General features: G+C 49.4%; 1 protein-coding gene across 1 annotated transcript; it reads left to right on the forward strand.

The window, feature by feature from the left end:
• The first annotated feature begins 2,583 nt into the window (after nt 1-2,583).
• On the forward strand, nt 2,584-13,076 carry LOC144175153 (uncharacterized). The gene is made up of 3 exons (XM_077704526.1): nt 2,584-2,852; nt 3,805-3,931; nt 13,014-13,076. The coding sequence occupies exons 1-3, from the start codon at nt 2,644-2,646 to the stop codon at nt 13,074-13,076; spliced, it is 399 nt and encodes a 132-aa protein (XP_077560652.1). The 5' UTR covers nt 2,584-2,643.
• The last annotated feature ends 12,703 nt before the right edge of the window (nt 13,077-25,779 follow it).

The following is a 25,779-nucleotide window of genomic DNA, read 5'->3' on the forward strand; positions in this document are numbered from 1 at the left end:
CGTTTCCCTTCATTGGCGAAGGCACCCAGGGAAGGACAGAATAATTTTTCTTAACGCCCTGCCACACAGGTGCCCATCTCACATGAACGAAGTTTACTCCTCCCCCCACCTCCTCTGTGCAGGTATACACATGGGCCATATGAGAGCAGAGGTGCAAGTATACGTAATTAAACAACGTCGCTGATCCACCGAATTTAAGATATGTGTCATGCAAAGCATCAAATATATTCTCGAAAATTTCAGATTGCGTGTTTCAGCGATCGAAGGAGCATGCACCAATCGCACACACCCATACAGGAGATTTCTGCACCTACATTCGGGATTACCTTTTGGCTTCGCCTTGTCCTCCTCTAGAAAACCACCTTACTGTACAAATAAAGTTACCATTATTATTATTAGTTGGCGGTTGTTTTATCTCTGACTCAAGTAAAACACCGTTCAGTGAAAGTATAACAGCACCCGTAAACAAGAGCCTAGTTATACGCTAGGCATGGTAAAATGGTTCGTACATTTGTTTGTTTTCAAATTACGAATCATATACGATTAAAAGGAGCCGATCTGCCCAGACATGTTTCGCGCATAACGTATGACCGGCTGACGGCGAGTTCAAATCGGCAGCAGCCACTACGGATATGTAGATGTGTCCTTGAAGATAGGCGGCGGCGGCTTTATTCCGTATCGTCGGCAGTCTTCGCAAGCTTGTCTTCGCAAGCAACGAAGTGACACAGCAGACACTAAGGCGTGTTAGAGTGAACCTTTGTAAATTAGCCCCACACGATTGACGCTCCTCACAATATACCGAAACTGAATTTGGCGCCTCAGCCCGACGTCCTCTTTTTGCTTATAATTTCATTTATTTTTGTTCGTCAAGCATGAATACTTCAAGAAAACTAATAAAAAGCATACAAACTCGTAAAGAAACTCAGTTATTGCCATAATAGTTGTTTAATTTTAGCTTAGGGCCCTAAATTTGTGCCTCATTTTCAAGAAAAATTGTTAGCCATATCTTCAACTACTCATCTGGCAACTACAGCGTGGCATCATGGCGGCATCCGTGTTTAGACACATTTTTGAGCCAGCTTTACCCGCCTGGCTGCAAGAGCGTAATTAAGTAAAGTGAGAGCAAACAAGGAAAGCGAGCGGCCTCTTAGTTCGCCCGACCACTTTGTTTTACGGCCACTGATTTCGGAATCGAGAACAGATTTCACGCTTCTGACGGTCGCGGCATTTTGTCACTGAGACACGCAACAAAACGGCCAGCTAACGCTGCACGATGTATTCGTAACGGCGACGCAAACGAGCACTGTTTAATGAAAGCGCACGCATAGTGTGCAGGTACGCAAAAGAGCGGCGCACCGCAGCAGGCGAGCCTGCGGTCCGTCGGACTCGCTGGCTTTTTAAAGCGCGATAATCGCCGATTGCGTCACTCTTCTTTTTTGATCGGCTGTTTTTGAGAAGTCTTTGTCACCTAGAGTATTAGTTTAAACTAGAAATTTTACTTTAAATTTCACTTCGTACGACCATCGATCGGTGAACCTGCGAGTAGCAGACGCCGTCACGGTCCCGGCACTTTCGTCGGCGCTGTAAACGTGTTTAGCGCTGCAAAGCTTTTTCCCCTAATGCCAAGTTTATCGCTGAAATAGATCTGACGCGTCGGGGATGAGCTGGTGACCACGTCGCAAAATAATCGGGAGCGTCGAGCTCATTTTGCTCCAGTCAACACGGGATCCTATGGGACCCGCGCAGCTTTGTACTACCCGGAAGTACTGCCCGGAAGCCGCTTGCGCAGCGCCCCCTGGGCAGCGCAGTTGGCGATCGCGGAGGCGGCGATGTGGCGGCGGCGGTAGCGACCTGCACTTTCTCGTTTCTGCCGCGCAACAGATTGCCGCGCCGTCCGGGCGCCTGGTTGTAGCTTACGAGGGCTCTCCTACTTAGGTTGGCTTCCGAACAAATGCCGCCAACATCTCCTAAAGTTATTCTCTTTCTCTTTGTGTATGGAGGGAGGTGGGGGCGCACAGTTTATCGTGTACGACTGCGCGCTGGGCCACAGAACAGGGAGGATTTTAGAGAAGCAAAGGTGTAGCTTTGCCTGTAGTGCCAGAAAAAGCGTAGTGGCGGCGTCGTGAACTACCCAGTACGCCCGCTTGATGGCGCTGTAAACACGGCTTTGTAAACATGGCGGATGCTTTTTGCACAGGCCGCTTGAGCTCCTTAATAACATGGCTGCCCTCGCACGGCGGCCGCCGGCTCGCTGCTCCACGGCCGGACTCGACTCTCCTCCTCCCGCGCGCGAAAGGGGCGTCGAGTCCGGCCGTGGCTGCTCCTGCTGGCTCCTGGCTGGCACGCTGGTCGCGTGTTTACTTGCGCCGCGCTAGTGAAGTGATGTTACGCCAGGTGGCCAGATGGCCTCGACTGGCACAGACCACAGTGAGCAGCAAGTGAGAACAAATCGTTTATTGACATCCGCAAGTTTACAGAGGCCAGGACATCATTTCATTTCGATCGCTGCAATAGACCCTATGCGAAATTGCTTGGTGATCTAGCAACACTGATGTAAACGAGACCGTCGGCCATATTGGTACGGGCGCCCATCGGGAAGTCTCGTATTGTTTACTGTGGAAGAGTAGGTGACGGTAACGCGGTATGGCTCAAACTGGACGGTGTTTTCCGGCTCTCGACCGCGGATTGTGGACGAAGGACTTGCCTGCGCTGCCGACTGTGTCTGAAGACTCATACCACTCGGGGTGCCGCGCCGAAGACCCATCCGAGCGGCAGCGGAGCAGGGCATGCCGCCTAGCCACCGAGGCGCATTGCTCGCCTTCATCGGTGCGGACAAACACGTGCGACTCGCAGTAAGTAAATCCTTCTTTGTTTTTACTTGATGCGAGTTAACCGGTATGAGCATTTGTAGAGAACTTTGTTCCTCGTTGTTTACCACGCAAATGCGTAGCGGCGACCCTGTTGCAGTAACCTTGAAATAGGAGAGCGGCAATCGCCAGACCGTACCGCTAGTGGGTGGATTAGGTATTTTCAAATGCTGTACATGGAATTTACGGGATGATTTTTGGCGAAGATGTTTACGGAAAGGTTGCGGCCGTTTTCCGTGACGGTCGTCCGCCCGCGCGTTTGCCGCAAAGCAATTGTGCTTTGCGGCGAAGTCAACTACAAAAGCGCACATACGCCTTGAATTTTCTTTTTTGTGTGTGTGTGTTAATTATTTATTGCGCATGCTCTGCGCAAAAATCTGTTTGTGTGTCTTTCTCCTCCTTTTTTGGAGGTGGGGTGGTTGTGTTTGTTTCTAAAGCGCACGTTTTTGGTGTGTACGAATAGATAATACAGTAAAACCTCGTTAGCTGTAACTCACTGAACTAGAAGATTTTTTTAAATTCGATGGGTCATCGGTATAGCCCGAATATTTACCTGTTTATCTCGAAGGATTCTGGAAGTGAGTTCCAGATAATCATATTATTGCTTGCTTAAGTTATGACGAACACGATTATGCGGGTACATCATTACCCACGCTGAGGTTTATAAATGTTAAACTTCCTTCTCTTGAAAAATGCATTAACAAAGCATGCAGAGATACTTGCACGCTCGAACTTGACAAACAATTTTGACATCATTGCTGTTTGAGGTGTAGATTATTGCCCTTGCAGCAGTGTTAAGCAAGACACAAAATCTGGTCATTTTGAGTCTGTTCCTTGCGGCCACTTCTTTCTGCTCTTTCCCTTTACCATAAACTGTAGCGGACTAGTCCTGTTCTTCCCTGAGTGTTATTTACTGATACTCTCTCTGTTCTTGCAGGTTGGGCCTCATCCATGTGCTCAGCAGCTGCTTTCGCTCCCAGAAGAAAAGTGGCCGGCCCTATGTTGTGTGCCTCACCTTTGAGACGGACAGTGGGTCGATTGGGGAGGCATCGTGCGAGTGCCCGGCGGGTTGCAGTGGAGCATGGAGTCACATCCTGGCTGCTGTGCACCTACTCACCCTCTTGCAAGCCGAAGGTTTTAAGAGCAATGCGAGCAGCAACAAAGTGTCGTGCAGGCGCTTGGGAGAAAACTTGGGAGCCTTGGGAATGAGTTTTTTGCCCCAGTTGTGCTGGCCTCCCGCTCCTCCTCCCCCCCCCTCCCTCCCCCCCCCTCCCCTCAGTGACAGAAACAAGGACTGGCATGGCACCTGAAGGGTCACCTATGAGCTACCAGCAAGCATTCATGCCACATTTCGCCGTGGTCATCTCGCAGAGGCTGGGCAACGTCGTGTTTACTGGACCGCGACATGCAGGGGTGCGCGAATGCTTCTTTTTAGATGCAGAGCATCTGATTCACTCGCCTTGTCCCTCCGGCGTCGTCATCGTTGTCGTCGGCATTGTCCACCCCTCCTCCATTCTCCTCGCCGCGCCAGCTGCGCTCTCCGCCGCTCACCCCCTCTCCTCTCCGTTAGCGAACTCTCTCTCGCGAGGGGCATTGGATTGGATTAAAGTGGATTGTGTTGGATTGTGTTGCGTCATAGCCGCGGAACATTGCGTCATAGCCGCGGCAGACGCGCTGGGGCCAGCGCATGTGCAGTACCCTCTCTTCCGCGATTTCCTCTCCTTCGGGCGCGCTGCGCATATAACCGGTGTGCCGTTCTCCGGCGAAGCAACATCCACGCTTGGCTCAAACACCTAGAGTCTACGCCGCTTTACAAGTACGCCAACGTCGTCATCGAATGGGACCGGCTTACGCAGTCCCCTCAACGTTATGCGCGCTATAAAACGCGGTCCCTTCGCCGCTCCGCCTATGCGTCGCACCTACACAGGGGTTCCCGCGAGGGGAGGTGCGAGTTTTTGTTCCATTTATATCCACAGTTATATCCACAAAAACGCAAAAGCACTCAAGCTGATGCGCGGCGGCCTGATGCAACTGTGGCCGTTTTCTTTTTTCTTTTTGAATAAAACTTGAAAATTGTCTCAGCTACCTACATCAATGGCCACTATCATTACGTCGGAGGCATGCATGCAGCATGTGACCAACTAGAGAAGTGAGTGTATTTTAGTCGCAAAATATTCGACACTAAATGCATCGTTGCTGGAATGACAATGGGCACCAAGTTAACTTGACGTAACAACAAACCTTTCAGCCCGGCAAATCGGGAACCAAGTGCAAAAGCTCGAATTTTCCACCGTTAGATCATCATAAAACAGTGTTCGCTACTTCTGCAACGACACGCGGCTAAATGCAACGTGAAGAAACCAACAACACACTCCCATACCGTGCGCGCCCGCCACAGAGGAAATTTTCAACCGCGCCGTGACGGCGTAGTGCGGCAAGAAAAGTTTGTTTACAGCCCTAGGTAAAATAAAGGCTCGTGTAGGGGCTAAGCGGTACCATTTAACAATGAAATGAAGCGGGCGCAGAGCCACAGGTACGAGTAAAGAAACAGCCTAATTTTGGCAACGTGTGGTACTGTTTTCCCCGGTCGAGCGCCGCTGTCAGTCACATGAATAGGTGGCGCACGCTCAGGCTTCATTTAGAATACAAAGGCTGGACCACAGAGCTCCAACGCAGCTGTATTTTTCATCCGGACAGCGATTACGGAACCCCGCGCTTAGCGAACCAACGACAAATATTCGCTCCAAGCGCACCGCGCCCAGCGTGTCACAAAGGTTGCTCGCGCCGGCACAGTTCGCGTCACAAAGTTCATTCAAAAGCGTGGAAATTCACGTACCTTTTCTCCATTTGAAGCGGTATTTCCGCATTGCGTGCTCTGCGGCACGAAGCGATGCTCCGGCATTGTAGTTCATCACCAAGAGCGGTCAATGCCCGCCTTCTATGTTTTGCTAATTGGTTTCGGTTTCAAACGACCGTACCAAAATGGCGGACCTAGTTACCGGAGTCGACGTGAGATGGCGGGGCGCATTTCGCATAGGGTCTATTGTACGTCGCTTTCGTGACAACATTTTTTTTTTTGCCATAACAACTCGTTCACTTGCGCTAAGATTTCGAACGAAGGGCACAAATGAAGTATTGACGGCGACAACGGTTTCCTTTGCACCGTCTTTCTAGCGGAGTGCATAACACTCACCTTCTGTTGGAAGAATCGAATATTCTGGCCTCGACAGCTGCCTTCCGATGCGGAATTTCCCACATTTGTCATTCCACAAGCACTCAATTCCCGTGTTTTGCCAGTCCTCTCAACAACTGATGGACGCAAAAGCACATAACAGCAATAACAGTCACGAAACCGGTGCTCCGCGCACATTGAAACGGTCGGCCGTTGCAGCGGTTTCAATTTGAATTGGCGGCTTTGTGGTTGCGAATTCAGAAACGAGGTGGTGCACCAGTCGGCTGTTCGTAAAAAGTTGCGTACATTTTTGCTCAACGGATGTTTGATGCGGAACTTGTTAATAGTATTTTTAAATAACACATTGTAAGCGAACTGTGTGGGCTCTTTGAGTCACGGAATGAATGTTTTGTATTCTATACCAAAAGTAACATTTTGCCTGCGCCGTCTGGTGGGCTTGATGGTCGAAAACAGCGCTTTAGGTTGGTCACGTGGGGCGTCGATTTTTACGCCGCCTATAGGGAAGACAGGGAACGTCCAAGCTTGAGAGGCCTGGCTGGGCTGACCTGCAGGCCTTCGGCGACCGTCGACAAAGTCCCGGGCAAAGGCGTCCGTGTGTCTAGACGGGGGGGACAGTATTGCAAAGGAGTATTGGGGGGGGGGGGGGGGAGGAGGCGAGGATACACGGCGCGCCAGCCAGCCCGTATGCGCGAACAAGCGCTGTTTCGAATATGCGTCGGTGTCGCCGACTACGAGAAAAGGAAAACAAAAAAAGCAAAGGGTGGGGAGAAAGCAGGCGCCGGCTTGTAGGCGCCGCTGAGGTAAAAAAAAAAGAAAACTTCGTAGAGCGAAAGTGGTGGTGGGATCCCCTACGACAGATACCAACGGCATAGAAGCGCGGTTACGCGAAGAATGGACCCAAACTTAAAACATAATTGCAGTACGCGCGTTGCGCAGAAATGTACCGTGCTTTTGATCAGTTGAGCCATGTTAAAAATACTGCTTTACTGTTAAATTTGAGGTTGTGAAGGAATTATAGTACAGCGTGACGTCGTTATAACAAAAGCGTGTAGGAAGCTGCCAGATAATTCTAAGCGTGCAGCTGTGGCAAAACTGCAAAACAAGAAAATGTTAGTTGACCTTGCAGAGTGCTTGCGATATATTAAACATTTAAAATTCTAATATTTTTACAGTAGAAAGATCTAAACAAAATAACTAACAACTGTGCGGCCGCTGCAAATATTTTACTTTCTCAATGTGTCTTTTTTATGCTGTCCGTTTCTTTACCGATTTCAACAACTTATTTTTTACATCTTACGCAACCTTTTCTTTACCCTCTGGTATTCTTTAAGAAAACGTTTAGTGAAAAGTTGAGTTTTATCTGTGCCATAACTGAACTTGCTTGTGTATATCTTTTTTTCTTTTTCGTCCATACTGCACGTGTTTGAAATTGAACGGTTTGGTTCATATTTTGCTTTATACTGTCATTTTACTACCAACTATTATTGCATTAACAATATAATTTGCCAATAGGTTTTACATTTATTTGCATTTTTAAAAACAAATCCTTTAGTTTTTAAGCGAAGCTTTCTTTGCCTGGCTGATGGAGACCGTTTGCGAGAACGCACTGCAGGAAAGCCAACTTTTTGACGATGATGATCGTGGCGGGTAAAGTGAAAGGAGTTTGAACCCCAGCGATCAAAATTGAAACCCCCAACGATCAAAATGCACGCCTCAAAAGCTTCGCGTTTCAACCTTATTTGTCGTTAGACAAATGGCATTTGAGTTTTACAACAGCGAATGATGTTTAAGCTGGTGGTTGGGCCGCGAACCTGCGCAGAAAAACCTCGCCGAGCGAGGACGTCGTCGTGCGTGCCGACACCGCTCGACCTTGTAGAACGCTCTGCCCCAGCCTGCCAGTCATGGAGAACTTTCTGCGGCAAGTTCGGAAATCCATGTGCGATGCAAGAGTCCGGTCTGTAATGAAGGGAGAGATGGTGCAATAGAAGAAGAGCGCCACTCCCAAAGACGAGCAAGCGCGGCGCGAAAGCCGCTACGCCGCTACTCGAGAACGGAGGAAACGACTTTGGTACAATCCCGAATATCGCGCCGGTGAAGCAGCAGCGAAACGTCCGATCCGGAGTTACGAGCTCACGTGCATTGTACATACATAATGACCGAATGTTCATTGCTCTGTTGGGGCTAACCACGACACCACGCAGAGAGCTTGACCGTGTCTCAAAGCATAACCAAGCAAAAAACTTGGCCGAGCCTCCAACCATAATGGCGGATAAACTTAACCGAACCGAAAATAAGTCGGGTGGGGCCGCCAGTTTCGCTGTTTGTCCACTCTTCGCGCAACTACAGTGCGAAGCTGCTCCATTTTTTGTTAATATTCTGCATTAGGCTGTTAGCGTAACTTGAGCAGGTTTTCGCATGTGACCACCGTTATGTAAAAATACCCTTTCACAAGGGAATTTATTGAATTGTAAAACAATAAAGAAGTAAATAAAAGTCGCTGATTTTGTGAGCAATAACTATGCGTTCCTGATTACTTTGTGTGTGCATACACAGTAATCCCTCGTTATAACGAACACAGCGCGACGGCGAAAAATTTCGTTATAAGCGGTATTTTGATATAAGCGACCACTCGAGAAAACTAAACTCGTTGAGCTTTATTTGCGCCACAACTGCGAGGAATCAAAGCACAATGTATTCTTTGAAGCACAACTTTATTCAGGTGCAAGGAAGGCAGTGAGCTTTGGCTGTTTCATGTTCTTGCTGGGCGCGAGCAACCCCTTCTCTAATGTGACCAAGCAGTGACTGACGTCCGCACGCCTCGCAGACTGCAGAGCGAAGGAAGAGGAGAAGGCTGTGGCCGCTTTTACAGGGGGGTGGGGGCGCCAAGGAACGCTACGAGAGTTTCGCGCTGGAAAGCGCCGCAAATTCCGCAGCTGGTATCTGAGGTTGTGTTTGTTGAGCTCAAAAAACGTTTACCCGCTCATTGTGAGTACACAGCACAATCATGAAAACTGACCGGTTTTAGGGGCTCTGCATGATTACTGGGCAATTTTTTTCCCGAGGTGTGCAGCCGTGAAGTTTGCAAAACGAGTTTTTGGGCACCCCGCTCTCGACGACACTTCGCGCACCGTCGCGTCCACGCCATGGACCAATGTCTAGGAAGAAAATTCAATCACCCTAACACGCATATCGACCATTTGTCTTAAATCGGATGGCGTAAAAGGAGTATGACGGGCTCGAGAAAATCGCCGGGGAAACACCAGCTTGTCAACTCGCCATATTCACCGCCTGACTCGCCGCTGGGTCATCACTGCTCGGCGCCGCCTCCGCTCGCCACTTCACTCTAAGCGGGTCCAGCTCTTCGTGCGCTTCGAGTAATGCGGCCTAAAATGCATGCGTTTGGGTTGGGACCAGAAGAAATTTCGAATAAAGCGATATTTCGAGTTAAGCGATTTCGTCATAATGAGGGATTACAGTATATGTGCGCGCGCTTATGTTTTGTACGCGTGGTTTTACCTCTTTCCTGTGGAATTCCTCAGAACAATCAGAGTAGTCGTCAAAGATAAAGATGTTAATTACATTCATAGAGGGCTAAGACAGCCTTAATTTACGTGGCCGGTGTAGCAGCTCACATGGTTTGTGTAGATATTTCGTCAATAAAAGCTGTCTCTTCTGTCCCGTCCTATCTCGCGTGGTGAGCATTAGGCCTTTATTTTATTTTTGTTATTTTGATTGTGTCGACGTCCCAGTAGGGTTCCCCGATTTTCACAAGTATCAATGCATTGATTTTGTTATGAGCGGCATTAGCCTTTTTGGCTGTCTACGGAACGAGTTTTCTGGGCATAGAATGCGTACTTACTTGAGCTAGAATTTAAATTTATCATTAATGGGGTCTCACGTTTTCTTAAGTCTATATACGGTTATTATACCCGCCTGTCTTAATCAGCTCGAGAAAATATGATTGTCGCGAAAAGAAAAACATATATCAAGGAAGCGGATTCTATTCTGGACAGGTAGCTGAAACGTAATTTCGAGGGGTGCTAGTTTTGTCTTCACCATAGCTAGAATTTCCTTACCATCTGGTTGGATCTCACAAGCGGAGGACTATGGGTGGAACAGGTAATCATCGACGTACCTGAATACTTTTCTTATATTTGTGCCTGCGAGGGAGTTTACTATGCGGGTATCCAGTTTAGGTAAGTACAAACCACTGAGAATGGGTGCTGTGCACGAGCCAATGCAGATCCCGTTTCTTTGTTGGATCCCGTTTAGGACAACTTTGTTGGACACGCTGATGCTGGATTGAAGGTAGTAACAGCGGTGTTGTTATTACTTTAACTCTCTCCTCCGGATCATTGTGAGTGCATTACTCATCGTACAGGATCCCAGTAGGCTACTTATCCCAAAAAGCTATAACTGGTAATCTACTTCACGAGGCAGCACTCTTTATGATAAAAAATTAAACCCATGGCACTTCCAACCCGTATGAAAGCTGCTGAAACATAGGAGCTGTGGTTCTCTTGTGTCGGCTTGAACGTCGACAGGCGTAGGCATAAAATAATTGCAAATGGGCGCTTTTTTGCCGTGCATTCGATAATTCGACATTTGGATAATTCCAACATTTTTGTTTACTCCCTAGAGATCCGAATGAACAACGAGCTTTTACTGTAATGAGACCACGAGCGGCATGTGTGCAAAAAAAAAAAAATCTTATAATGGAGCATTCGCTGGCTGGCCATAATGGAAGAAGGCTAAACTGATTTTTAATTTGATTGTATACGGTTTAACGCACCGACACAACGCAGGCGGTGAGAAGCGCTGCAGTGGAGAGCTCCGGATTAATTTTGACCACCCGGGGGTCTTTAACGTGCGCCGAAATCTCGTACGCAAGGGCGTTTTTGCTTTTCGCCTCCATCAGAAAAGCCGCTGCCACGGCCGGGAATCGAACCCGCGACCTTGTGCTCAGCAGAACAACGCCTTAGGCATTGAGCCACCGTGGCGGGCAAGAAAGCGAAACTGCATGTCCTCCATGATAAGCTTGGGAGAAACAGTGGGTCCTTCGATTTACAGTTTCGGACATACCACGGACTCCCCGAGAAGCATTCCGGCGTTCAAATTTTCCATGTATCCCTATGGCTTCGAGGACTATCCGCGGACTATCCGCGTCGAGTCGGAGACTGTAAATAGAAGAGCTCCATTGACTATAGTCATAGAGTTCTATACTAATATACAGTGTATAATATGAAGCTATATAACATTCAGTTCTATTGCGGCTCCGATGACGTCACGCAGTTAGAGGTAATAGAGGCAATTTATGATAGGGAAGCTGACGGTGAATGAATAAAAATTTCAAGGTCCTTCAATCTACTCCGAGAAGAAGGGTGACCAGCGAAGGTGGGCGCAGTCCAACATGTGTACGAAACTAAGCACGTTTATTTGTGATTGGCGACTGAGCATACTCTGTAGTTAATTAGCTGGCTGAAGCTTGGAAGGACTCCAGTTTTACTGTAGAGGAAAAACACCCGGATAGCTGTTTCACACCATCAGAAGCACGTGTATTAAGAACAGATTCACAGTTGGTAATATTTAAAATTACACTGTGAACTTCGCAATGATAAAAATAAATGACACTCGGAGTACAGTTTGTCCTCTCAGCGGCTAATTGCCTTATAATGGCTGCTTGGATAGTTTAGTCTTGATTTAACAAGAGTTACAGTGGTTTTCTGTAACCATTATATCAGCATATTCTGAATAGGTGAGGGTGTATACAGACTGAGTGCGAGCCCTCCGTGCACGCATATATAGATGGCTGTTGATGGTTGCGACTTGTTTAGACAGGAAGGATACCGCCATACCGCCGACCAAAACGTCGCACCGAAGCCCTTCAAAGTGCACGTGTCTGGACGGCAAAAACACCGACTAAAGTGTAAGTCCTGGAAATTCAAAAAGGCAACAGAAAATACCAGCTATCTCTGGAGGCGAAAAATTGACTTTCTTCTTCAATTTTTCCGCGCACGCTTTATTGGGAAAGCGGAACCAAAACAGCTTCGCTGTAAAAGTAATAAAATAGCAGGAGGAGGAGAAAAGCGAAAGGAAAGGCCGAAAGGTTATCCAGGCTTAGAGCCCGGATTGCTACTCGGCACTGGGGAAGGGTTGTTCAGGGGATAAAAGAGATGGCAGGCGACGTTCACCGCTTTTTGTTGAAGGGCTTTTGTTGCCTTCTGCGAAGTCGATTGTAGGGGTCCTTGTCCTAGAATAGTCTCTAGCTTGAACTGTTGGCAGCCGAGCTCAGAAGATTTGACAATCAAATAACAGAAATGGTCAAACAAATTACGCGAATAACTAAAACAAACACGAAAAAGTACCGGTAAATTTACATATTGTTCAGTGTTCAGGGTAGTGTTCAGCGCCGAGTAAAACCACTCGCGAACTCTGTCATATAGACGGGCAACTGGTTCAGGGGGACATTCCCCCGAACGGAGACCTCCGGCCGATTGGTCACCGGGGTCCCGGATGGGGCAGAGGTCCGCTATGACGCAGTTTGTGCATGAGCCGCTGGGTGGGTAGGTCGAGTCCGTGGCCACCCCGGCTAGGCCGAAGTGGGTGTCAAGTCCGGGATTACCGCACCCCGGGTGTGTAGTGGTTGGACGTCGAGCTGAGTTGGCCCGGCGCTCCTGACACATTGGAACCCTTGTTTCCACCACACGGCCGCTTAGGCCGGTTGCCACGCACCCCTTTAGCCGTCGCACTCGTGAGTGCCGACGTTGCCCGTGGGACACCACATGGAGGCGGCTGCGGGCAGGGTGAGTGTACGCCAACTGTTACTACTCCCCCCGGAGCAGATGGTCAATGCTCCTAGTCCAACAAAAGAAGCTTCGGAAGTGACACAAACCGACACCCCCTGCCACGGTGTAACAGCCACGCCTTGTTATTTATCTTTGTTAACTGTGAAGCGGCGACTCGGGTACGGCGGCGGCCGCCCCGAGTTCGCCAGCCTGGTGGTGAACGGTTTTTGAATGTGCCCCACGCCACGTCCTGAGGACAGTGGCACTTCTGTTCGAAATCGAGTAGCATTTTCGGGCTTCAGCTGGGGTTAGCGGAGCTTCTTCCAAACGTTCACCCCCTGGAAGAGCCGGGCGCCTGGCCGGGGGGACGTTTGTACCCGATTTCTCATACCAGTGGGCGTCCGGCGGTGGGATTCGAACCAACCACCTCCCGAAACCGAGACGGGCGCCCTACCCGTTGGTCCACGGCTGCGGTCTTGTCCCCTCTTGTCGACGAAGTCCCCTCTTGTTCACGAAGTCACCGCTTGTTGATGAACGCGTCGAGTTCGTCAACCATCCGTGTGACGTATTGTGGACCCGGAGCGACACGGGCTGTTATCCGACGCAACTTCTCAGTCCTGATGGTGATGCACTCGTCGCCGGGACCAAACACGGGGCCCGAGTGCGGCGGTGACGATGGCAGGATCTCCGTGTGCGGGTAGGAGCACAGGTCGATGGGCAGGTCCATGTGGAACCAGACCAGCCTCCGCAGGTGGGACACCTCAATGGACAGCCTGGAGTCATTTTTTAGCGTGAGGAGGAGAGTTCACTGGATAATTGGACATTAATTGCAGAGCCGACGTGAACCCGTTCGCATTCCTCGGCGACCGCAGCGCCCTCCCAGCGTCAATTTGAACCTCTAAAATTAAAAAAAAAACTATATTTGTGTGGCGAAAAGGTGCTGACCGACTGGAATACCCTTGCTTTTTTGAAGGGTGCGAAATAGGTACAGTGCACAACACCTTTGTCTATAACACTGAGCTCACCTTCAACGAGTTACCTCTCAAAACTGCGGACTCAAACTTGTCACAAAAAACGCTGAGGTCAAAATATATGGTTAAGACTTCAGAATGACACAATAGTTTTCTTCAAATGCTTTTTGGCCGAGGCAATTGGCTATAAGTACAAAACCTGTGTTATAGACAAGTGTGTTGCCCTCTGTACGTGTTCAGTTGCAAAAAAAAAAAAAAAAAAACAGCAGCACAGCTGAGGGTCCATCTATAGCTTCTTCCGATGTTGCTAAGTTTTTCTAGGCTAACTAAGTGTTGTTAGATTTCACCATGTTCTTGTGGGCTAGGGTAAATGCTGAGGAGTGAGGCCAAGTTTAGCTCGATTTTACAAGGCGTCCTGGTCGATACCCAGCCCTGACAGCGGATACAAGGGCGAAACAAGCGAGGTCGACCCCCAGCTCCGCTATTTCTCCAACCTTGCAGCACTAGTGCAAGCTGCGCCAACTTTTTTGCGCTTTTGTAAGGTGGCTAGAATGGGGAGGTGTGAGTACCGCGGCGCATTTCTTCGGCCGCTCGTGACTCCCTCGCGCACTGATGACACCAGGGAAAATGTGGCGCTGCCCGTTGAGGCGCGGTAGCCGCAGCCGGCCGCGCCGTCCTGCGCGCGCTCGGCCTGCCCTCGCCGCGGCCAGCTTCGTCGTGCATTGTGGACTGTCTCGCGTCGTTCTACCATTCGGAGCGCGATGCAGTCGACAGCAAAGACGACGGAGCAAACGAAAAAACAAACGAACAAAAAAAAAAAAACAACACGGTAACTCGCGCATTCAGCGTAACACGTCTGCATGCTAAAGCGGCAGAAATTCTCTAGTCCATGGGTGATGTGCCACAGAATGGCTGCCCAGAGAATTCTTCGGCCCTGACAGCAACTGTTGTGCATTTGCATTGCTTTACGAGAATACACTTTCTACTCGAGGTGTTTACCAGAAGGTAATGTGAAAAAACTGGCTGCAGTGAAACCTTGCGTGATGTAGGCTGAATTTCACAAATCTTTGTTTTGTTTTTTTAATTCTTCGCCTGGAAAAAATTCGGGAAGCTTGTATTCACGCGCAATACTTGGATGGCGAAGCTCTTGCAGGTGGGCATTGCCGGACGCATATATAAAGTTTTCAGTATCATTGTTTATTTGCATAGTCGCGGAGCTAGTAATGGTCATCATATGCATCGAAGAGGTCGTCGTCATCTTCGCGGCGAGTGGTTGCGAAGTCATCCTCCGCATTCTAGACTTCCACCATGCTCTTTCTTATCAATTCTCAAGGGAGAGGTGGCGGGATCTGCAAGTCGCCTCGGGAAGGAGTGGCACGGTCGTAGCCATATGTCTTCAATTATCCATAATGGCTTAATTATGCGTGCGCCTGTCCTGATGACTTCTCCCAAACAGGGCCTTTTAATCTTCGGCATAAGCGCTGAAGTTTTTTTTTGTTTTTACATGAGCGGCAACGCTTGACTACAGCGCAGTTTTTTTGTTTTGTTTACTAAAGCCACTGCGCGTGCCGAAGGCGCTCGGTGGTATCCGCGAGGCCCGCGCTCACGAGGGAACGGCATCTTCTAGGTATCGTTTTCCTGCAACGGCGAACTTACGGCTTGTACAACAGCTCCGCTGTTAATACGTTTTTCCCCTGAAAATATACTTTGTTCTCTCTTCACCTGTAAATATATATTTTTTTGTTTCTCACCTGTTAGTAGTTTGTTTTGATTCACGTGAAAATAGGGTTTTTTCCTACTTCATACTTCTTTTCGTTTCTTCACAGTAAACATTTGTTTTTTTTTTCTCTTCACCTGTGGATACTTTTTGTTTCTTCTTCACCTGCAAATAGTTCTTCCCCTCTGAATAATTTTTGTTTTCTTTTCACCGGTAAATGCTTTTTTTTGTTTCTTCACCACTTGTAAATATAGTATGTATCTTCTTCCCCTGCAAATAAACCGTTCTTTTTTTCATTGTAAATAAACGATTTCATGGCGAGACCAGATGTGTTGTTTCAATGTCTGCTATCATTTCTGATATGAGCGGGAAAACTACGTTCCGGCTACCGGTTTATTAGGGGTAGCAGAATGCGCTGTGTACGTCGAGATGCTTTCAGTTAATGACAGTTTGCAGGCTCCACGGTAGTATCGATCTGGAGGACGGCGGCCGTATTTCGAGGGAGGCGAGAGGCATGGCGTCCGTGTACCGGCTGGTGTCAGTGCACATTAAATAACCCAAAATTTTTTTTTAAATGGAACCCGGATACACTTCACGTATTGCGCAAACGCTTCTAAAACTGCAATGCGAACTGGGGCTGTAAAACTAAATTTTACGGGTGTAATGAAATGGGCTGATAAAATTTTTGTAGTGATAAATATTCGTTGTTTTACTCTTCCAGAAAGTGCGCGATACCGCAACTGGTTCGTTTTCACCTTGATGGTAGAAACGCAGCCGACGCGATGCCGACGGTGCACTCATTCCAGCTGCGCGCCTATCCTCGCCCTACCGCGCCTTGGTCACCAGCGCCGCCCGTGGCATCGGAGCGCTGTGGAGTCACGTTTCCGCCGCTGGTACTCACACCTCCCCATTCTAGCCACCTTAGCTTTGGTATTCCAAAAAGACTTTAAAATGGTACAGTAAGAGGTGCGCTTACGCATGCGCCCGTTGTGCTCACACTCGACAGGCTCGAAAGCCGGCTTGTCTGTTATAATACCGTAGCTGCGGTGGCGCACCCTTTACAGGTGGCGCGGTTCTTTTTCTTTGTAGTTTTTTGCTAACGCCACCGAACGTAGCTCAAGCTTAAACGGCACCGCTGGTAAGAAATTATGCCAATTCATATTTTTTAAAACATCGTGAGGTCCAAAGCATCCCTCCGCTTGTAGAAAATATTCATCCCCCCCCCCCCCCCCCCCCCACCACCCCACCCTGTAAATGGGAATGAAACACCTCCAAAGCTGGAGGTCTCATACATCCTTTTTCTTAGTTGCTGGTCTTTCACACTCTTTTTTCAGTTTCCTACACCCTATTTGTAGCTTTACACCCTTGTGGTAAAAGGGTGTTGAATTATTGAACCCCCTTCTTGATCAGTGTTAAAATGATCTGAAATAGGCGTTTGGTATTGAATAAAATTTCATGACTTCTTGAACATAATAACTACTTCACCATAAAGAAGTTTTTGCGAATCCATATGCTGGCTGGCGTATGCTCCCAATAAAATGCGCAATTCGAAAATTAGCATTAAAATGTCTGATTTTTGCGACAATCCCACCTAGTCTATCGGAGGTCTTTCCTGTACTGGTTATAAAAGCAAGAGCAGACGTAATTCTAAGTAAGTGTGTACTCGCTTCCCCATGCACCCCATTGGTTTTCTTGCTCAATTGATTTGATGGTCAAATGTGACTTGTGCATGCTGAATGTGTCTGTATGTCATGATGCACTCTCGGCCCATCCACACCATCACGCGTAGTTCCGCTGCCCACACCCTTATTTTAGGTTGTTGAGCAAACTTACAGCCTTTTTAGGGTGGTCATAAGAACACCATTTTTTCATGCTTACACCCTTTTTAGTGAAAACACCTTTTATTGGTTTACGGCATGGGTGTACGGCATGGGTGTACGGCAATTGGTGCACGGCAATCTTCCAACTAGATCACGTCGTTTTACAAGACTTCTAAATGAAGCTCGCGTTATGCTCGACGACGAAAATGACACAGTTAAACTCCACGGGAGGCACTATCGGCTCTTTGCTAGCAGTTCCGAGCTCGCCAAAAGCAACAGTGAGTTAACAGAACCTATTACAGCGGAAGCTACCTTATTCGAAGCTGTATTTCAGTACAATGACCTGACCGTCAAGATGCTGGCCGAAATTTACTCTGAGGTGCCCTTTTTTTAGCCAGCGATTGAAAGCATCCTGAAAGCGCCAGTCGGCAAAGTCATTCCGCTCAGTCAAGAACGCATGTCAACGGTGAACCACGGCTGCTCGCCTTCCCCTCGCCGCCAACAACGCTGCCAATCGGTGCTGCACTGTGGGAGGTACAAGAAGCGGCCGAGTCGCCACCTAGCGCCCCTGGATTCGTGACTTAATCTAAGGGAAGCGTTGTGCACGGACTGTGGGAAAGACCGGAAGTCGCAAATTCACCGTCCGACAACTGCGGATTTCGTACTTTTAAGGGAAGCGTCCGAAACTTCAGAGAGCCCTCTTCCTTGCAGTCAGGCAGTGCTCCGTCGCGTTTTGAACTGTTGACCCTGATTGAGCCCCGCAGGCGATCGAAGCTGCAAGAACGCATTTCTTTCATCTCTGACTGGTCCAGTTGGTCGTCAGCGGTAGAGACGCCCACGATGCCATCTCACAATTCGTTCACCGATACACTTAAGCTTAAGTCCGTATCAGATGCGTCCCCAACGCCAGGAATGACGCCCTTCATTTAATGTGCGCGAGCCACTACCAAAAGGATGCAGCCACCGAGATCGCGAAAAACAACGAGAAAAGGGGCAAGCACCTGTCCAACGCCACCCCGAGTGCTCCACCAATCGCGGCAAAGCTAAGTGCCTCATACGATGAATCGCTACCCGTTCGTACGCCCTCTCGGACGGAACCCGCAAGCTCCTGTAAACGTGACTACCGGCGCTCTAAGTGCACCAAGTGAGCAGGCAGGGCGAATTTTTCTGCAACTGCGAAGTTTCTGAGATAGCTGTATAGCTTTCCTTTGTAGCGTATGGGTGCGTTTAGGTGGATGTCAAACTTTCTTTTGCAGTATACCCTTGACGACTCAATTCTTAACGCTGTTGGCGAGAACTGTAAAAGTGGCGGTCGCGGATATCGTCACGTCACCAAACACGACTTTCCGGCAGACCCATAACGTGCTGCGGAGCAACCTCAATATTCCAACATGACCATGCTAATTAGGAAGATGGTTATTTCACGTTCATCTCATTGTTGGTTCAGCTCGGCAAAGAGCGTCGTTGCGGTCGAACTGGTCAGCGGGTGTTCACAAAGCGCGCCATGTTTACCCTTGCAAGGCGTTCGGTTAATTACGCGTGTTTTACGGTTGACCCAACTATACTCACATTCTATGACTCTGGGTGCTCGCGCTCTGCTCTGCCAGCGCGGTTTCACGCATTACCGCGTGTACCAACCAGAGTCAGGGCATTTGAAATCGTATATAAATATCTATGGAAAGGCGTTCGAGCACACATTTTGAGCCCACATAAAATAACGGTACAGTGCGCCATTAAAAATATATTGATGTTTGCCAAACTAAAACAATGAAATTAAGGCACGTATATAGACGTCTTATTTAAACCTACCATTGTCGCCTAATGATCGCCTGCGAAGAGGCACCTTCATAATTCATGGCTCAATCATCCCATAGACTCAACTTGTCATGGACTCTTCGATAAGATGGCTTGAAATTTGTATTGAAATTCCAAAGTAAGATTCACCCTTTTGCAATGGTTGCCCCCTCTCATTTCCCATCGCTCGTGCCGTCCTGAATGAGTTTGGGCGAAATGAGATTGTGCAAAGTCACTCATTACAGCTTCCCTACCACTTTTCTTGAGAATAAAGTCGCCTTCAATTAGCCGTACAGGTCAACGTGATCAGTTTTCCTTAAAGGGACAGACAACCGATTTTTGTCGCGTGTATGTTCTCTAGCTCATATGAAAGCAAGCGTTTTATATAGCCCGGTAACCACAAGCAATTTTTAAACAAACTGGCGGAAATAATTTTAATTTGGCAACAAACCTCCTGAAATCGGAAGGGTGGCGGTTCAGTGTCGAAACTTGACACTACAATATGTGTCCCTGTCACGTGCCCTGCAAACCTAGCAGCTACTGTAACTGCTGAAACGTTTATTTACGTATTAAAAACCTTTTAACACAAGTATTTGTACAAGCTTAAATAGTATATGTATTTCTAAACATTACTTTGAAAATTCTAAAGACACGCCGACCGCCGCCGCTGGGTTGGTCTCAGTGTGGCTAACTGCGAGCCACCATGCCCAGAATCAACGGCAGCGTTCAGTAAGCAGACCCAGCGAAGGAGCTTTGACGATTCTGGCTGAGTCAGGGGCGTTTGTTCTGCCAAAATATTTGATTTCAGTCTCCAAATACGCCAACGGCAGCTTAAAAAAAAAGAACGTCGCGCTCGGGGAGAATCGAACTTCCCGCCTCCACAACATGAAGCCAGATTCTACCTATCGTCTATCCCCACAGATGGCGCATTCATGCAAAATAGACCTTGCATTAAAAAAACACATAAAGGAACAGGAAAGCCTGCGATTCAAAGTTTTTTAGCAGGGAACAAGTTTTTAAATATCGTTTTTTATTTCGCATTCAGACAAAAGTATGTTGCCGAGCTACTCTATGTCATGGTTGCCAGCATTAGTTTTGGGAGGGGCACATACGGCTCATAGATTAAAAAATTCGATTTAAAAAGTTCTAGAGCGTTATCAGCAAAACCATTTCTCGTGAAGGTGCTTAAAGTGATGCCGTTTCACTTGGGATAGAGAATATATACTCGACAAAAATCGGTTGTCGGTCCCTTTAAAAAAACTTTTAGCCGCCAATTCTTCGACTGAGGGAACCGACAAAGAGAGAGTGCATGGCTGCAGTGGCGCTATTTTAGCACATATGGTTGCTTGGGAGACGCCGAGTTAAAGCGGGGCTCGCCACCTGCCTCTGCCGACGCGGTCATAGCACGCTGTTTTGGCGGGCCCCGTGACTCCCGCCTCCTTTTGTGCACCTTGCAACATGGATTGTGCCGCCAGTGCAGGGCGGTGACAGGTGAATGAATGGGAACGACTGCGACGAAACACCGATACTGGTGGACAACGAAAGGAGTGACTAGCAGACGTTTCCGCTGCTAAAGCGAGAAACGATGCGTGGCGGACTTGTGAAGCCGGGGCAAGGCATGCTGCGCAGCCGGCCGAGTCTCACGTTCGCGAGGGATAGAAACGACAAGACGCTCACGCGTTCTAAGATATATATATATATATATATATATATATATATATATATATATATATATATATATATATATATATATATATATATATCGTGAGCATTTGTGTGTAAGCTACGATAGTGCCTGCTACTTCGTGTCCAATCCACCTTGCACTCCGTCTGCTTCTCACGACCATTATCATCACCATGTTGCACCTCATCTGTTTCTCATACCCATCCACATCATCATTCCTCGGGCTGGTATTCTCGGTTGCCTCTCGGAATAAACGCGCCGTTCCGACTGACTCACCCTCCACGTTCTACGGGCAAGTTATCACCTTCCCGCAACCGCAGCAGAATCTTATCACGACAAGCACCCCTAGCGAAGTATGCGCCGACGCTCTGCGCAAGATCACCACTCTCCACCTTGGCAACACGACATATGATGTCACAGCGTACCTCAAGAACCCCCCGGGGACGTCTCGCGGAGTAATCCAAGGCATCGACCCTGGAACACCTCCTGAGCAGCTCCTCGCCATAATTACGTCCACCGGACCGCCCATCATTGAATCCCGCACGCTCGGCACCTCGGACACAGCAGCACTCACGTTTGACGGTCTTCACGTGCCATTTTACGTGAAAGCGTACGGCACCCTGGTACGCTGTCGCCCATACCGGAATACCTATCAATGCTGTGCGAAGTGCGGCGGCCTCGGCCACCGACCCGATGTCTGTCCCAACCCTCAGCCCAACCTGTGCTCCCGGTGCCATACCCCCAACCCAGCTCCTGACCATCCCTGCCAACCTCAGTGCCAGCTGTGCGGACTCCCCCACCTGACGGCTAGTCGAGAATGTCGCCGCAAGCTCAAGCCCCCACCACCGCCCGCGCGCACCCGCCTCCAACGCCAAGCACAAGAAACCCGGCAACCAGCCCTCTCCACACTCCGAAGATCGTCCGGTCCACCCTCCAAGCCCTCTCAGGTGAGCTGGTCAGCTGTAGCCGCCCACACCCCCCACGATGACCCTTTCCCCCCCTTGCCCACCCCTCAAACCACCGTGTTAACTGCTGAATCTTCCGACCTAGCGACTCTTGCACAAGAAAATGCACAACTAAAAGCACAATTAGCCGAAAACGCCAAGCAAATTGCTACCCTCCAGCAACAGCTCTCGGAGCTTAAGACACTTCTGCCACAACCACCCACTCCCTTCGTCCCACCCTCACCATCAGCAAATCCATCAATGCCCGACAATTCCGCACTGGCACCCATTTTCTCTGCCCTGGATGACCTCAAGCTACTTTTTCAAACCAATTTCACGACCCTACAAGAAGAAATCACCTCACTCTCGGGCCGCATCAAGGTTATAGAAGACCGCAACGCTGAAAAAGTAAAACGCAAAAAGCACCGCCCGCCCAGTTCTACCCCTCCACTCCCTACAACCGCTCCACTTGACGAAGCGATCGAGGAAGACTCGGACTGTTTATAATGCCTAAATGTACCACCACCCCGTCCCTTCAAATTTGGCATTAGAACTGTCGCTCCTTTCGCAGGAAAAAATCGTCCCTCCACCAGCTTATCGCCCCTAACCCCCCAGCAGTACTCGCCTTACAAGAAGTAGAATTCACCAATCCCTATCTCCGAGACTACACCACATTTCAAAATCCCAACTCGCCGCGAACCGCCACGTTCGTGCACAATACCTACCCAGCGCAACATCATCCGCTGAGCACTGCGATTGACTGCATACTAGTAGAACTCTTACCTACCAGCAAGAAGGAACCAAGTGTTTTGATCCTCAATGTCTATTCCCCTCCCTCTGGCAACCTCCAGGAACTTCCTCTACTCCTCCGGAATGTCATTAAATTAGCTAAGCATCACCGATTAGTAGTCCTCGGCGACTTTAATGCACCGCACACTGCATGGGGTTATGCGCGCAATGCGAAATCAGGAACTACCCTCTGGGATGCAGCACACCGTCACGGCTTTACCCTTTGCAACATGCCCCTCATCCCGACCCGCCTCGGCTCCAGCGTCACCCGAGATACCACCCCAGGCCTAACATTCGTTCGTAACGTCTCCCAATACACATGGCAATGCCTCCCCCATACTCTCGGAAGTGATCACAGCATAGTTCACCTCACCATTTCGGGCATAACCAAGACCCAAGTAGGCGTCGCCCGCCTCACAGATTGGAAAGCCTTCCGGGATACTCTAGAAGCTACCCCACCCGCCAATTCGGACCTCGATGAGTGGACGACCACCATTGAACGTGCTCTTCAAAAACACACCAAACGAATCCCGATCACGACCGAGTACCCCGCTGTAGATCCGCACCTCGATTACCTTTGGACAGCCAGGCACAGCCTGGTAACACGCTGGAAGCGTAACAAAACAAACCGGCGCCTGAAGTTACGCATAGCTCGCCTCACAAAGCAAGCGGAAGACTACGCCCAACAACTAAGTCAGCAGACTTGGCTACAATTGTGCGCCCAGTTACAAGGAACGCTTAGTACGCGCAAAACCTGGCACCTACTTCGATCACTAATGGGTACCCGAGAGAAGAAGATCACCAATCAACATAACATCCGCCGACTCATGCATGCCTTCCCAGGAGATAAACAAGGCCTCCTCAACACCTTACGACAAAGGTACGAACGTTCTCCACAGACTCCTTTGCCTTCTTATTCGGACTATACTGGTGATCCTAACGCGACGCTGGACACGCCTTTACCTACGAAGAACTCGAGGCAGCAATCCGCAACCTCACGCGCAACACAGCCCCAGGTCCTGTCAAAATTACGAATACGAATCGTTTAATACGCAACCTTCCTCCTGCCAGCCTCGACCAGCTCCTGAATCTTATCAATGATCATTGGACACAAGGGACGCTTCCGCCTGCCTGGAAACACGCTGACATCTCACTGATCCCAAAACCTGGCAAACCAATCAAGATACCCAACCTGCGTCCCATCTCCCTTACTTCATGCCTCAGGAAACTGCTTGAACACATGGTTTACAATCGCCTTACGGCATACATAGAAGATAACAACCTCTTCCCCACGACCATGTACGGCTTTCGACCTCAACTGTCTACCCAAGACGTCCTCCTGCAGCTCAAGGAAGACCTTCTCAATAACCTTCCGAAGCATCACAAACACTATCCTCGCTCTCGACATCAAGAGCGCGTTCGATAACGTTTCCCACGACGCCCTACTAAACAGCATGGCCACTCTCCATGTTGGGACACGACTATACAACTATGTGAGAGCCTTCCTTACCAACCGCACCGCTACAGTGGGGTCTCTCATTTACGCACACCCTCCTTCCCAGCGCTTCCCCGAGGAACACCACAAGGCTCCGTCATTTCTCCTTTGCTATTTAACATAGCTCTCAAAGATCTGCCTCCGCTACTGGACACCGTCCCATCCCTCCACCATGCCCTATATGCCGACGACCTTACGATGTGGACCAACTCAGGTTCCATGGGCGAACAACAAGAATCGCTTCAACGAGCCATCGACATCACTACCATATATCTCTCTAAATGTGGTCTTACCTGCTCCCCGGAAAAATCCGCACTGCTAACCCTTCAGCAGAGAACTCGGGGACGACACATGGCGCCGACGCCGGACCCGGCTCTTACTATAGAGACTCGCCCCGTTCCTGTAGTAACCCATCTCAGGGTACTCGGACTGACAATCCCACGAGATGGCTCCGGCTCGCACACCATCCTCGCACTTCAACGCACAGTTACTCAATTGGCACAACTAGTTAAGCGCATCACCCACCAACGTACTGGTCTCAAAGAAGCTGAAACTGCCCGTCTGGTTCAAGCTTTTCTCATCTGTCGCCTTACATACGGAGCTTCTTACCTGTCCCTGAAACAAGCAGAGCACAAGAAACTTGACATTTTAATTAGGCAAGCGTACAAAACTGCACTCGGCCTCCCCACTAACACCTCTACTGACTTGTTTTTACGCTTGGGAATACATAATACTTGGACAGAGCTGTGCGAAGCTCAACGAACTTCGCAATTCCAACGCCTTAAGCTTACACCCACTGGCTGTAGTACTTTAGCTCGCCTGGGCTATCCGACCCCGACTCAGCCTCACCGCCTTGCACGTCTTCCCCCCCTACTACGCGCTCGCATTAAAGTCGCCCCGCTACCCCGGAACATGCACCCAGGCATCCACGATGGTCGTCGCACCGCGCGAACCAACTACATCCGCACCCACTACCAGCATCTGCCGGACACGCTTTACGTCGATGCATCCCCATACCCCAACCGATCGACTTACGCCGTCGCGACTGTAGATAGTCAAAAACGTACCGTCGCCACTGCCTCCACGCGAGCCTCAACACAAACTGAAGCGGAAGAGATAGCCATTGCGCTGTCCCTTACCTCCACTCGTCGTGACTACGTGACAGTAATCACGGACTCGCAGGAAGCCTGCCGACACCTTCAAAAAGGTCTACTCCCTCGCACTGCCCTACGCATCATTGAACACTCCTCTTACCTCCCTGAGGAGTGCCACATTTTATGGACCCCTGGCCATTGTGGGTTGGCCGGCAATGAAGCGGCGCACGACGCGGCCCGAGAAGTGGTACACCGGGCCATTGCCCCCGACCCCCCTCCTACCACCCTGGATGCCCACCCCCTACTCACCTACAATGACATACTCACACACTACAAGCTCTCTCGTCGCACCTTCGGTCCACCTCACCCGTCTCTAACAAAAGCCGATGAAATCACTCTCCGTCAACTTCAAACCCGAACCTTCCCTCACAATACACTTTGGCATTTGATTTTCCCCACCTCTCACTCACCACAGTGCAAGTTTTGCCCCGAAAGGGGTACACTTTATCACATCGTATGGGAATGCTCCCACACACCCAACCTCCCTCCAAATCCCCACCCCTCCCCTTCACAGTGGGCGGCGCAGCTGTCCAGCTCTGAACCCGGCTCCCAGCTTAAACTGGTGA

The sequence above is a fragment of the Haemaphysalis longicornis genome, unplaced genomic scaffold (assembly GCF_048455015.1).
Source record: "Haemaphysalis longicornis isolate Haplotype H1 unplaced genomic scaffold, Haemaphysalis longicornis Haplotype H1 scaffold_1, whole genome shotgun sequence".
Taxonomy (NCBI): domain Eukaryota; kingdom Metazoa; phylum Arthropoda; class Arachnida; order Ixodida; family Ixodidae; genus Haemaphysalis; species Haemaphysalis longicornis.

What these genes read in the sequence shown, in the direction of transcription:
- LOC144175153 (XM_077704526.1), top strand. Translation starts at nt 2,644, where the DNA reads ATGGCTCAAACTGGACGGTGTTTTCCGGCTCTCGACCGCGGATTGTGG. An exon ending in ACAAACACGTGCGACTCGCA is followed by an intron (nt 2,853 to 3,804) that starts GTAAGTAAATCC and finishes CTGTTCTTGCAG; the next exon opens with GTTGGGCCTCATCCATGTGC. An exon ending in AGGCATCGTGCGAGTGCCCG is followed by an intron (nt 3,932 to 13,013) that starts GCGGGTTGCAGT and finishes TTAACTGTGAAG; the next exon opens with CGGCGACTCGGGTACGGCGG.